The 13,957-nt window shown below is 43.1% G+C and overlaps 1 protein-coding gene across 1 annotated transcript in view; it reads right to left on the bottom strand.

Annotated features, from left to right (window-relative positions):
• The window catches only part of KIF21B (kinesin family member 21B), a 1,425,990-nt gene that overhangs the window by 776,153 nt on the left and 635,880 nt on the right, over nt 1–13,957 (bottom strand). Inside the window, exon 23 of the mRNA XM_040424150.1 lies at nt 126–320. Within this exon, the coding sequence (XP_040280084.1) occupies nt 126–320 (195 nt within the window). The remainder of the gene's footprint in view (nt 1–125; nt 321–13,957) is intronic.

Consider the following 13,957-nt stretch of genomic DNA (forward strand, 5'->3'; position numbering starts at 1 on the left):
TTTTGTTATTTTACTTCACCTACTCAACCATCTGAAAATTTCTTCTCATATGATAAAAGTTAAAAGAAAAAATGTTAGGAGAATGACAGGACAAAAATCAAGCACATTTTCTGTTTCAGACATACTTTGGACTCTTCCATTTGAACAATTATTGCCTGACATTCACGAATGCTGTCGTTAATATAATCAATATTGGCTGCCAAAGCTTCCAACTCCTCTGCTACATCTTGCTGTGTTTGATCTTCCCCACTACCATCTTCTGGAGGGATGACTGTTCGACTTAATAATGCGTCTTGAAAAAGTGAAAGCTCCTCACGTTTCTTGAAAAGATAACACAAAAAAAAGCAGCTAGTTAGAAATGGATTAGTAAACTCACGTTCAGGTCACATTCACATGCTCAATATTTTTTATCAGTACTACATCAAAACCAGGAGTGGATTCATAATACTGAAGAAGCATAAATTTTTCCAATACACTTTCTCTGTAGGTTCCACTGATACTGACTTAGGCCTCCTGCACACGGCCGTTTTTTTGCCCCGTTTACTGGCAGTTTTTTGCGGTCCGTATACGGAACCATTCATTTCAATGGTTCTGCAAAAAAAACGGAATGTACTCCGTATGCACTCCGTTTCCGTATTTCCGTTCCGTTTTAACATAGAACATGTCCTATTATTGCCCGCAAATCACGTTAAGTGGCTCCATTCAAGTCAATAGGTCCGCAAAAAAAACGGAACACATGCGGAAATGCATCCGTATGTCTTCCGTTTCCGTTCCGTTTTTTGCTGAACCATCTATTGAAAATGTTATGCCCAGCCCAATTTTATCTATGTAATTACTGTATACTGTATATGCCATACGGAAAAACGGAACAAAAACGGAAACACAACGGAAACAAAAAACGGAACAATTAATCCGTGAAAAACGGACCGCAAAACACTGAAAAAGCCATACGGTTGTGTGCAATAGGCCTTAGACAGTAATAAGTAGCATGGCTGTATTTTAGGGTCCACATTTTGCAACCAAACTGACCCTGAGAGGCATCACTGCACCTAGCTTAGATCATTAGAGAACCAATAAAACTACATGACATCTAAGGATGTCTAAAATGGACATTACTGTGTAACTATAGCACAAGAAATACATAATACATTATAAAATATAGTAAGGTATAATTCTTGTCAACAGTCTGGACACGTCCCTTTGAAATTGGCTGTTCTATTGAGAAGAAATTTAAGGCAAAAGTACCAAAAGTTTTGTTTAGTAATTAACATTAAATACTGAAACACATTCCTTTATGGTGCTCTCCTCCTCAGCCCTGCAACAACAGATTTCTTCTCTCCCTGTGAAACAAAATGTAAATTCATTTGGATACCGCAGGCCATGATATAACTCATAGGTGTCAAACTCTGGCCCGCGGGCCAAATTTGGCCCGCAGTGTAATTATATTTGACCCGCGAGGCTATACCAAATGACTACTAGAGCTAGCCCGCCGGTATTATACAGCGCATTCATTCATCGCTAATACTACAAATCCCATAATGCCTTGCTGATGTTTTGGCGCGTCAATAAGGACAGGTCCCAGAAACGCCCTCTCCTGTGTGACAGAAGTCATAGGGATCTCAAGCTACAACTGTCACTGTGGAACCCCTTCCCAAAAATGGCAAAAAGAAAGGCAGACAACAGGAACTTTCTGGACAGGTGGGAGACAGAATATCTGTTTACATATGTAAAAGACAGACCTGTTTGTCTGATTTGTGGAGTCAACGTGGCTATAACTAAGGAGTACAACATTCGACGACACTATGAAACAAAACACCATGACAAGTACAAGGACCTGGACATGACTCAAAAGAGCCAGAAAGTGGAGGAGATGAAAAGAAGTTTGGTTTCACAACAGAATATGTTCAAAAAAGCCACATCACAAAGTGAGGCTGCTGTAAAAGCTAGTTATATTGTAGCAGTAGAGATCGCAAAATCAGCCCGGCCCTTTAATGAGGGAGAGTTTGTGAAAAAGTGCATGTTGAAAGTTTGTGACATCGTGTGCCCAGAGAAAAAGCAAGCCTTTTCAAACGTGAGCCTGAGCAGAAACACAGTAGCTGATCGCACATGTGATCTTGCCACCAATCTGTATGACCAGCTTTTGGAAAAGGGAAAAGATTTTGTTGCATTCTCCCTTGCTGTGGATGAGAGCAGCGACGCATCTGATACTGCTCAGCTGTCAGTCTTCATCCGTGGAGTGGACTCAAATATGTGTGTTACGGAGGAGCTATTGGGATTCAAATCAATGCATGGCACAACCACAGGAAAGGAAATCTTTGAGGAGGTTTCCAAATGCGTAACTGAAATAAAGCTGTCGTGGGATAAACTCGTGGGATTAACGACAGATGGTGCGCCAGCGATGTGCGGTAAAACAAGTGGACTGGTGGGCAGGGTCCGGGAGAAGATGCAGGAAGAGAACTGTGCAGGTGAACTAACTATTTATCACTGCATCATACATCAGGAATCACTGTGTGGCAAAGCACTAAAGATGGAACATGTTATGACCACAGTAACACAAGTAGTTAACTTTATAAGAGCCAAAGGTCTGAATCACCGCCAGTTTAAGTCTTTTCTGGAGGAGTGTGGTTCGGCGTATTCAGACGTGCCGTATCACACAGAGGTGAGATGGTTAAGCCGAGGAAAAGTACTGAATAGATGTTTTGAGCTGCATGAGGAAATATGTCAGTTTCTGGAAAGCAAAGGGAAGGACACAGCAGAGCTTCGGGAGAAAAAGTTTCTGTGTGAGCTGGCCTTTCTGTGTGACATCTCGAGCAATCTCGATGCGCTGAACCTGCAGCTTCAGGGGCGCGGGCGCATCATCACAGACATGTACGCTGCAGTGAGGGCTTTTAAAACTACACTGTGCCTGTGGGAGAATCAGATGCTGCAAGGAAACCTTGGCCATTTTCCCTGCTGCCAAACCATGAAAACGCAGTTCTTTACCAACTTGTTCCCATGCACACAGTTTGCTGAAAAACTCAGTGTACTCGGCGCTGAGTTTAGCCGGCGATTTGCCGACTTTGATGTCCAGAAATGTAGGTTTGAACTGCTCAGTAATCCCTTTGCAGTTAATGTGGAAAACGCACCAACCAACCTCCAAATGGAGCTAATTGAACTCCAGTGTAATGACACGCAGAAGTCAAAGTATGATGCTCAGGGCGCCGCACAGTTTCCACAGTTCATCCCTGACACAATGCCTCAGCTCCGCACCCAAGCTGCTCAGATGCTCTCCATGTTCGGCAGCACTTATCTATGTGAGCAACTTTTCTCCTCGATGAAGATGACCAAAACATCTCACGGGAGACGTCTGACTGATGAACACCTTCGCTCGATACTGAGGATTTCCTCAGCTCAAAGCCTGAGCCCAGACATTGATGAACTATCATCCAAGAAGAGATGCCAGGTATCTGGCTTGGGCACATAATGTTTTCTTTATGTACTTTTCCTTGCTACTCCAACACATGGGCTTGAATGGTTGATTGATTTTATTATTATTTTATTTTAAAAATTATTATTATTTATTATTATTTAAATCTTATTTAATAAATGAATATGCTTGTTCCATATTCAATGTTAAAGCAAATCTTGTTTGGGTCCATGTTAAAAGGTTCATTTGTTCAATGCTGGCCCGCGACTTTGTTCAAGTTTTACATTTTGGCCCACTGTGTATTTGAGTTTGACACCCCTGATATAACTGGTCCTCTCAGTGCATCAGGTATGTTAAGTTTGTTTGCTTTCAGCATATACCTATTAGGCTTCTGCTTTTCTGTTGACTGCCATACTTGTAAGGGTTTTAAACAGCGACTAAACACAGAATACACATAAACAACAACCAGCAACTCATAAACTCACTTTGCTTGTTCTTGTTTTGTCCAGTACCACAATTGAAGACCAAGGTCTCTTAGGCTGCAGCCATGTCTTCTTCCTCCTCCCTCTAAGGCCTCTTTCACACAACCGTATGTATTTTCCGGTTTGTTTTTCACAGATCCGTTATGTTTCCATTTCGCATTTCCGCAAAAACATCTCCGCATGGTTTCCACAAAAAATGGATCGCAAAAATAAAATTTGTAATCAGTACTGTAATTTTTGTAAACAGTAAACACATGGGCAAAGATCCGCAAAATACGGATGACATATGGATGTGTTTCGTATTTTTTGCGGAACCATTGACTTGAATGGAGCGACGGAACGTTATTTGCGGACAATAATAGGACAAGTTCCATATTTTAGCGGAACGGATACACGGAAATGGAATGCACATGGAGTACATTCCGTTTATTTTGCAGAACCATTGAAAACCGCAAAAACGGAATGGAAAAAAAATATGTTCGTGTGAAAGAGGTCTAAGACTATTGTGCATGTGTCAGGAAATTTAGAAGGAGTGTGGTCACTTTGTTGCAAAGAATATCCTAGTTACCAATGGTATAAAGTAAACGTGGTAATAGTGCCAGCCATAGTGCCCATAGTACCAGCAGTAGTACAGACATAGTACTAGTAGAAGTGTACATATAGCACCAGCCACAGTACCAACAGTAGTACACACATAGTAGCATCAGGAAGATGTACCTCACTTACTGATTGCTTATGCAGTCACATAAACATTAATAGCACTGTACAAATACCATATGTAAGCACATATACACAGCTAATTGGGGAAAGTCACTTTTGCGGACCGCAAAAAACGGAACGGTCGTGTGCATGAGGCCTAAATGGGCAGAATTGCCGTTCAGCAGCTTTGAATGATGGGTAGCATGTGGTATACTGGAGACCAAAGTCTCTATATAGTATAAATCTCACCATTGTCCTAATACTATATTTATGGATATACAATACAGATGTAGCCAAGCTAAGATTGACTCTGATAACACGTCAAAGTGTTCTCAGTTATCTCGTGACAAAAGCCATTGAAAGAGTCACTTAACCCTTAGAGGACTTAGCGATTTTCCATTTTTGTTTTTCACTCCCTGCCTTCCCAGACTCATAACTTGTTTGTTTTTCTATTTACATGGCCTTATGAGAGCTTATTTTTGCAGGACAAGTTGTACTTTCTAAAAGCACCATTTACGGGAATCAAGAAAAACATTTTTTTCAAATGGGCTGGAATTGGAAAACAACAAACACAATTTTGCCACAATGATACCATACTTGTATAGTTTTTTTCTTGCATTTTAATTCTGAAAAAAATAAAAACCATGAAAAAAAAAATTGTTTTGCATCACCATATTCTGACCCCTATAACTTTTTTGTAGATGTGTGTACAGAGCTGTGTGAGAACTTTTTGCGGGGTAATCTGTATTTTTCAGTGATTTTGAAGTGTGTGTGTGACTTTTTGATCAACATTTTTTTGGGAGCTGAAGTGACAAAATGAAATGGTGAATTGGCGTTACGCCATTCGCCATATAGTATTAATATTGTTATACTTTAATAGTACTAAATCACCTAATGTAAGCTATACTCCTAATAACTTCCCTTACACAAAAAAAAAGATAGATGAATTGACAGTTACACCTTAACCCCTTAGGGATCAGGCTCATTTTCACCTTAACCACCTCAGCTCCCCTAGCTTAAACACCCTTAATGACCAGACCACTTTTTACAATTCTGCACTACACTACTTTCACGGTTTATTGCTCGGTCATTCAACTTACCACCCAAATGAATTTTACCTCCTTTTCTTCTCACTAATAGAGCTTTCATTTGGTGGTACTGTATTTCATTGCTGCTGACATTTTTACTTTTTTGCAAAAAAATGAAATTTTTCACTTTCAGTTGTAAAATTTTTTGAATAAAACTACATTTCTATTAAAATTTTTCTCTAAATTTATTGTTCTACATGTCTTTAATAAAAAAAAAATGCTAGGGTAAAAAAAAAAAATGGTTTGGGTAAAAGTTATAGCGTTAACAAACTATGGTGCAAAAATGTGAATTTCCGCTTTTTGAAGCAGTTCTGACTTTCTGAGCACCTGTCATGTTTCCTGAGGTTCTACAATGCCCAGACAGTAGAAAACCCCTACAAATGACCCCATTTTGGAAAGTAGACACCCTAAGGTATTCGCTGATGGGCATAGTGAGTTCATAGAACTTTTTATATTTTGTCACAAGTTAGCAGAAAATTATGATTTTTTTTTTAATATTTTTTTTTTTATTACAAAGTCTCATATTCCACTAACTTGTGACAAAAAATAAAAACTTCCATGAACTCACTGTACCCATCACGAAATACCTTGGGGTGTCTTCTTTCCAAAATGGGGTCACTTGTGGGGTAGCATTTTAGGGGCTCTAATGCGTGAGAAGTAGTTTGAAATCAAAATGTGTAAAAAATGCCCTGTGAAATCCTAAAGGTGCTCTTTGGAATGTGGGCCCCTTTGCCCACCTAGGCTGCAAAAAAGTGTCACACATGTGGTATCGCCGTACTCAAGAGAAGTTGGGCAATGTGTTTTGGGGTGTCTTTTTACATATACCCATGCTGGGTGAGAGAAATATCTCGGCAAAAGACAACTTTTCCCATTTTTTTAATACAAAGTTGGCATTTGACCGAGATATTTATCTCACCCAGCATGGGTATATGTAAAATGACACCGCAAAACACATTGCCCAACTTCTCCTGAGTACGGCGATACCACATGTGTGACACTTTTTTGCAGCCTATGTGGGCAAAGGGGCCCACATTCCAAAGAGCACCTTTAGGATTTCACAGGGCATTTTTTACACATTTTGATTTCAAACTACTTCTCACGCATTAGGGCCCCTAAAATGCCAGGGCAGTATAACTACCCCACAAGTGACCCCATTTTGGAAAGAAGACACCCCAAGGTATTCAGATTTCTTCATTCGCATTGATCAATGTGGATGAAAAAATCTCTGCTAAAAAAAAAAAAGGAGGGGAAAGGCGTCTGCCAGGACATAGGAGCTCCGCCCAACATCCAAACCCACTTAGCTCGTATGCCCTGGCAAACCCGATTTCTCCATTCACATCAATCGATGTGGATGAATAAATCATTGCCGGGATTTTTTTATTTATTTTTTATATACAAAGTGTTTGCCAAAGCATATGAACACCGCACCTCAGCTCATATGCCTCGGCAAACGTATCTTTAACTGCAGAGGAGAAATCTCGTCATGCAGCGCCGCATACACCGACTTTTGTGTAATCTGACAGCAGCGCAATGCTTCTGTCAGAATGCACATCAGTGCTGCAGCTGGTTCATCGGTTGGTCCATCTAGAAGGTAAAAAAAAAAAGAAAAAAACAGACCGCAACGCAATAAATTTATTAACTTTATAATATAATTTATTAACTTTTTTGCTTACCGGTGTTTTTTTTGTTTTTTTTTACCTTTATAGGACAAACCTCTCCTTCCCCATGGGACAATGTGCAAAGCACAAAGCGCCCAAAGATGTGGCGAAGTACATTATGCACTTTGTCCCAGGTGAAAGGAGAGGTTTGCAGCAGCTGTGAGTGAAAGGGCCCTAATAGCCCTGTGTGCCTGTCCTGTGAAACACAATCCCTATGCTAAGTGTACCTGTGTGTGGTACTTCCGGAAACACTCCCCAAAGCATAGGGCAGGGTGGTCAGGGCAGTCAGGACAGAAATAGCAGGTGTCACGCCTTATTCCACTCCTGCTACAGACACAACATTTTTTTCGGCGTGTCGGTCGGTTTGAGGTACCAGCAACGACACTGGGGAAATGTCGCTCGTGTAGACGGCTCACTACACTGGTGGATGGGGCCACGGAACCTCCTGGATACAGGAGGTTATCGATGATCTCTTCCTGAAATTTGAGGAAGGATCCTGTTCTCCCAGCCTTACTGTAGAGAACAAAACTATTATATACAGCCAATTGAATTAAATATACAGACACCTTCTTATACCAGTGTCTGGTCCTGCGGGAAAGTAGATAAGGAGCCAACATCTGGTCATTGAAGTCCACCCCTCCCATGAGGAAATTATAGTCGTGGACACAGAGGGGCTTTTCAATGACACTGGTTGCTCGTTCAATTTGGATTGTCGTGCGTGAATGGAGGAGAGCATGTAAACGTCACGCTTGTCTCTCCATTTCACCGCGAACAGTTCTTGGTTACACAAGGCAGCTCTCTTCCACCCCTTGCAAGACGGGTGGTAACGAGCCGTTGGGGGAAGCCCCGGCTACTAGGTCGCGCGGTGCCACAGCAGCCAATCTGTTCTAGGAACAAATGCCTGAAGAGGGGCACACTTGTGTAGAAATTGTCCACATAAAGATGGTACCCCTTGTCAAATAAGGGTGACACCAAGTCCCAGACTGTCTTCCCACTGCTCCCCAGGTAGTCAGCGCAACCGACCAGCTCCAGGGTCTGATCTTTACCCTCATAGATCTGAAATTTGTGGGTATAGCTTGTGGCTCTTTCACAGAGCTTATACAATTTGACCTCATACCAGGCGCGCTTGCTTGGGATGTATTGTTTGAAGCCAAGGCGCCCGGTAAAATGTATAAGGGACTCGTCTGCGCGGATGTTTTGCTCAGGGGTATACAAATCTCCAAATTTGGTGTTGAAGTGGTCTATGAGGGGCCGAATTTTGTGGAGCCGGTCAAAAGCTGGGTGGCCTCTGGGACGAGAGGTGCTGTTGTCGCTAAATTGCAGGAAACGCAGGATGGTCTCAAATCGTGTCCTGGACATGGCAGCAGAGAACATGGGCATGTGGTGAATTGGGTTTGTGGACCAATATGACCGCAATTCATGCTTTTTGGTTAAGCCCATGTTGAGGAGAAGGCCCAGAAATTTTTTTAATTAGGAAACTTGGAGGGGTTTCCATCCGGAAAGACTGGGCATAAGAGCTTCCTGGGTTGGCGGCTATAAATTCAGTGGCATATCGGTTTGTTTCTGCCACAACTAAGTCCAAGAGCTCCGTAGTCAAGAACAGCTCAAAAAACCCCAGTGCCGAACCGATCTGAGCTGTCTCAACCCGAACTCCAGACTGGGCGGTGAAAGGGGGAACTACTGGTGAGGCTGAAGTCGGGGGCTGCCAATCAGGGTTTGCCAGCACCTCAGGGACTCTAGGGGCTCTACGGGCCTGTCTGTGCGGTGGCTGCGACGGGGGAACTAATGCACGTGCCACCGTACCAGCTTCAACTGCCCTTCTGGTGCTCGCCACTTCACCATGTTGTACGGCAGTGCTGGTACTAGGTCCAGGATGGGCTGCGCTGCTGGTGTATGCCTCACCAAGTAATCTGACAGCGCCAGCCCCACTCTGCTGCCCTTGAAGCGGATCCTGCGCAACCTGTGGTGTAGCAACACGGGGCCGGGTACGCCTGGTGGTATTAGGGACCTCAACCTCCTCGTCCGAACTTTGGGTCAGACTGCCACTGCTTTCTACAGGTTCATATTCTGACCCGCTGGATTCGTCAGATGAGGGTTCCCATTCCTCATCCGACTGGGTCAGAATCCTGTAGGCCTCTTCAGAAGAATACCCCTTGTTTGCCATTTGGTCAACTAAATTTAGGGGGTATTCCCTGAGACTACCCAAGAAAAAAAGCAAGCCTGTCTTACACATGGGAGGCTAGCGAAGTACCGGAGGCCGCTGCGATTGATAAAAAATATCAAAACAGATTTTTTTTTATCGCCGCAGCGCTTATAAAGTGATTGTGCAGTGATCAAAAAAATTATAATTTTTTGTCACTGCGGCGGGGCAAGCGTGGGAGAACGCACGTGTGGGCGACCGATCAGGCCTGATCGGGCAAACACTGCGTTTTGGGTGGAGCGCGAACTAAGGTGACACTAATACTATTATAGATCTGAAAGTGATCAGTTCTGTCCACTTACAGATACTATAAAAGTACAAATGCTGATTAGCGATACGCTAATCAGCGACTGCGGTGCGATGGGCTGGGCGCTAAACGATCGCTACCTACCTAACCAAGGGGCCTAAACTATCCTAAAACCTAACAGTCAATACCAGTGGGGAAAAAAAGTGACAGTTTACACAGATCACTTTTTTCCCTTTCACTAGGTGATTGACAGGGGCGATCAAGGGGTTAATTGGGGTGATGGAGGGTGATCTGGGGGCTAAGTGTAGTGTTGGGTGTACTCACTGTGATGTGTGCTCCTCTGCTGGGACCAACCGACGAAAAGGACCAGCAGAGGAGCACAGAAGCCATTTAACAAATTATATTTATAAATATAATGTGTTAACTGGCTTCTGATTTGTTTTTCTGAAAATCATCAACCTGCCAGCGACGATCATTGGCTGGCAGGCTAATGACGAACTTGTCTTTTAACCTTTGCCGGCCCGCGATGCGCATATGATAACTTTTGCTTTGCCCGAAATCTTGCGTCTCGCGAGAGGACGCGCCGGCGCGTCCACCCAGAATAACAGGGCCGCCGCAAAGACGCAATCCTGCGTACGGCGGTCCTGTAGTGGATAAAGGGGTATTCCCATCTTCTTAATGATATTTCATTAAATAATTAATCCCCCATTGAACTTTTCTCTGAATGTATATGACAAAAAAAATCAAACTGTTCACTTTCAAATCGAATTGTCACTATCCATTGTTGATTTTCGCTGCCCATGGATACGACCACCGCTCGCCGGCCGCATCCATGGGCCGCGCTTGCGCAGTGGTTTCCCTTGCGATGCTGCGGCTGGCCTCTCACTCACACTGTGAGCGCGCACGTCGCCGGCCGCGCATGCGTGGATCCATATTCTTTTGTGCTGCGTCTAATATAGTTCTGCGGCTGCCCGAACAGTTCGTGCAGGGAAGAGACAGTGCGGACAGCGTCAGAGGACATAAGCGGTGGGTGAGTATTATTTCTACGTGCACCACTAATTCCCCCAACGATTGGGGGCTGTTGGAGGCATATGGGGGGCTGATAAAGGCACTTGGGGGCTGTTGGAGGCACATGGGGGGCTGATGGAGGCATATTGGGGGGCTGATGGAGGCATATGGGGGGGGCTGATGGAGGCACATGGGGGCTGATGGAGGCACTTTGGGGGGCTGATGGAGGCACTTTGGGGGGCTGATGGAGGCACTTTGGGGGGCTGATGGAGGCACTTGGGGGGCTGATGGAGGCATATGGGGGGCTGTTGGAGGCATATGGGGGGCTGTTCAGCCATAGTTCTAATGGGGAAGGGAATAGACAGATGTAGCAGAGCTGTATATGTGGCGGGTCAGCATCAATGCTGGTGCAAGAGAGAAACAGATGTAGCAGAGCTGTATATGTGGCGGGTCAGCATCAATGCTGGTGGAAGAGAGAAACAGATGTAGCAGAGCTGAATATGCGGCTGTTCTGACACAGTGCTGGTTGAAAAGATAGACAGATGTAGCAGAGCTGTATATGAAGCTTTTCAGACACAGTGCTAGTGGGTGAGTAGAATAAAGATGTAGCAGGGCTGTATAGGAAGCCATTCAGCCAAAGTGATGTTAGGGCACTGGAGAAGACACATGTAGCTGAGCTGTATATGCATCTACAGGGTGGGCCATTTATATGGATACACCTTAATAAAATGGGAATGGTTGGTGATATTAACTTCCTGTTTGTGGCACATTAGTATATGTGAGGGGGGAAACTTTTCAAGATGGGTGGTGACCATGACGGCCATTTTGAAGTCGAACATTTTGAATCCAACTTTTGTTTTTTCAATAGGAAGAGGGTCATGTGACACATCAAACTTATTGGGAATTTCACACGAAAAACAATGGTGTGCTTGGTTTTAACGTAACTTTATTCTTTCATGAGTTATTTACAAGTTTTTCTTTGTTTACAGCCATTGACATGTCGCCGAGGTTAACACGTGAGGAGCGGATAGAAATTATGTTGATGTCTGGTGAACGCAGTAACCGGGTCATTGCAGCAGATTTCAATTTTGAGACCACCCATCTCCCATGCTACAGTTAGCAAATTGCTTGCTAAGTTTCGTGAAACTGGTTCAGTGTTGGATTTGCCAAAATGTGGACGCATGAAATCTGTCTCTAATGAAGAAACATCAGTGGCTGTCCTAGCTTCATTCAGCAAGAGCCCACAGCGTAACACTCACCGAATGTCACTGGAGAGTGGCATTAGTCGAACATCCTTTCGGCGGATATTAGCTACTCAGAAATGCCACCCTTACAAACTCCAGCTACTGCAGCATCTCAACGAGGATGACGTAGATCGGCGCACTGAATTTGCAGAATGGGCAAAACAAAAATTGGAACAGGACCCTCAGTTTACGCAGAAGATTTTGTTCAGTGATGAGGCAAACTTTTATGTGAATGGTGAAGTTAACAAACAAAACCACCGCTATTGGTCTGACACTAACCCACATTGGATAGATCCCTCCAAGACTGTTGGAACAAAAAAATTGATGGTATGGTGTGGTATATGGGGTACAAAGATAGTGGGGCCATTCTTCATCAATGGAAACCTCAAGGCCACTGGATATGCGAAATTGCTACATGATGATGTGTTTCCCTCTTTATGCACTGAAGCTGCCACGTTCCCTGAGTTTTTCCAGCAAGATGGTGCACCACCACATTATGGGTGTCAGGTCCGAGCATTCCTAGATGAACAGTTTCCTGGAAAGTGGATTGGTCGTCGTTGGCCAGTTGAATGGCCCCCAAGGTCTCCCAATCTGACCCCTTAGACTTTTATCTTTGGGGTCATCTGAAGACAATTGTCTATGCTGTAAAGATACGAGATGTGCAGCACCTGAAACTACGGATACTGGAAGCCTGTGCTAGCATTTCTCCTGCGGTGTTGCTATCAGTGTGTGAAGAGTGGGAGAAGAGGGTTGCATTGACAATCCAACACAATGGGCAGCATATTGAACACATTTTATAAGTGGTCAGAAACTTGTAAATAACTCATGAAAGAGTAAAGTTACGTTGTTTTTCTTGTGAAATTCCCAATAAGTTTGATGTGTCACATGACCCTCTTCCTATTGAAAAAACAAAAGTTGGATTCAAAATGTCCGACTTCAAAATGGCCACCATGGTCACCACCCATCTTGAAAGGTTTCCCCCCTCACATATACTAATGTGCCCCAAACAGGAAGTTAATATCACCAACAATTCCCATTTTATTAACCACCTCAGCTCCCCTAGCTTAAACACCCTTAATGACCAGACCACTTTTTACAATTCTGCACTACACTACTTTCACAGTTTATTGCTCGGTCATACAACTTACCACCCAAATGAATTTTACCTCCTTTTCTTTTCACTAAAAGCGCTTTCATTTGGTGGTATTTCATTGCTGCTGACATTTTTACTTTTTTTGTTATTAATCGAAATTTAATGAAATTTTTGCAAAAAAATGACATTTTTCACTTTCAGTTGTAAATTTTTTTTTGAAAACTACATTTCTATATAAATGTTTCTCTAAATTTATTGTTCTACATGTCTTTGGTAAAAAAAAAATAGTTTGGGTAAAAAAAAAAATGGTTTGGGTAAAAGTTATAGCGTTTACAAACTATGGTACAAAAATGTGAATTTCCGCATTTTGACGCAACTCTGACTTTCTGAGCACCTGTCATGTTTCCTGAGGTTCTACATTGGCCAGACAGTACAAACACCCCACAACTGACCCCATTTCAGAAAGTAGACACCCTAAGGTATTCACTGATGGGCATAGTGAGTTCATAGAACTTTTTATTTTTTGTCACAAGTTAGCGGAAAATGATGATTTTTTTTATTTTATTTTTTTCCTTACAAAGTCTCATATTCTACTAACTTGTGACAAAAAATAAAAACTTCCATGAACTCACTATGCCCATCACGAAATACCTTGGGGTGTCTTCTTTCCAAAATGGGGTTTACTTTTGGGGTAGTTATACTGCCCTGGCATTTTAGGGGCCCTAATGCGTGAGAAGAAGTCTGGAATCCAAATGTGTAAAAAATGCCCTGTAAAATCCTAAAAGTACTCATTGGAATTTGGGCCCCTTTGCCCACCTAGGCTGCAAAAAAG

This window comes from Bufo bufo, chromosome 3, assembly GCF_905171765.1.
Source record: "Bufo bufo chromosome 3, aBufBuf1.1, whole genome shotgun sequence".
In the NCBI taxonomy this organism is placed as follows: domain Eukaryota; kingdom Metazoa; phylum Chordata; class Amphibia; order Anura; family Bufonidae; genus Bufo; species Bufo bufo.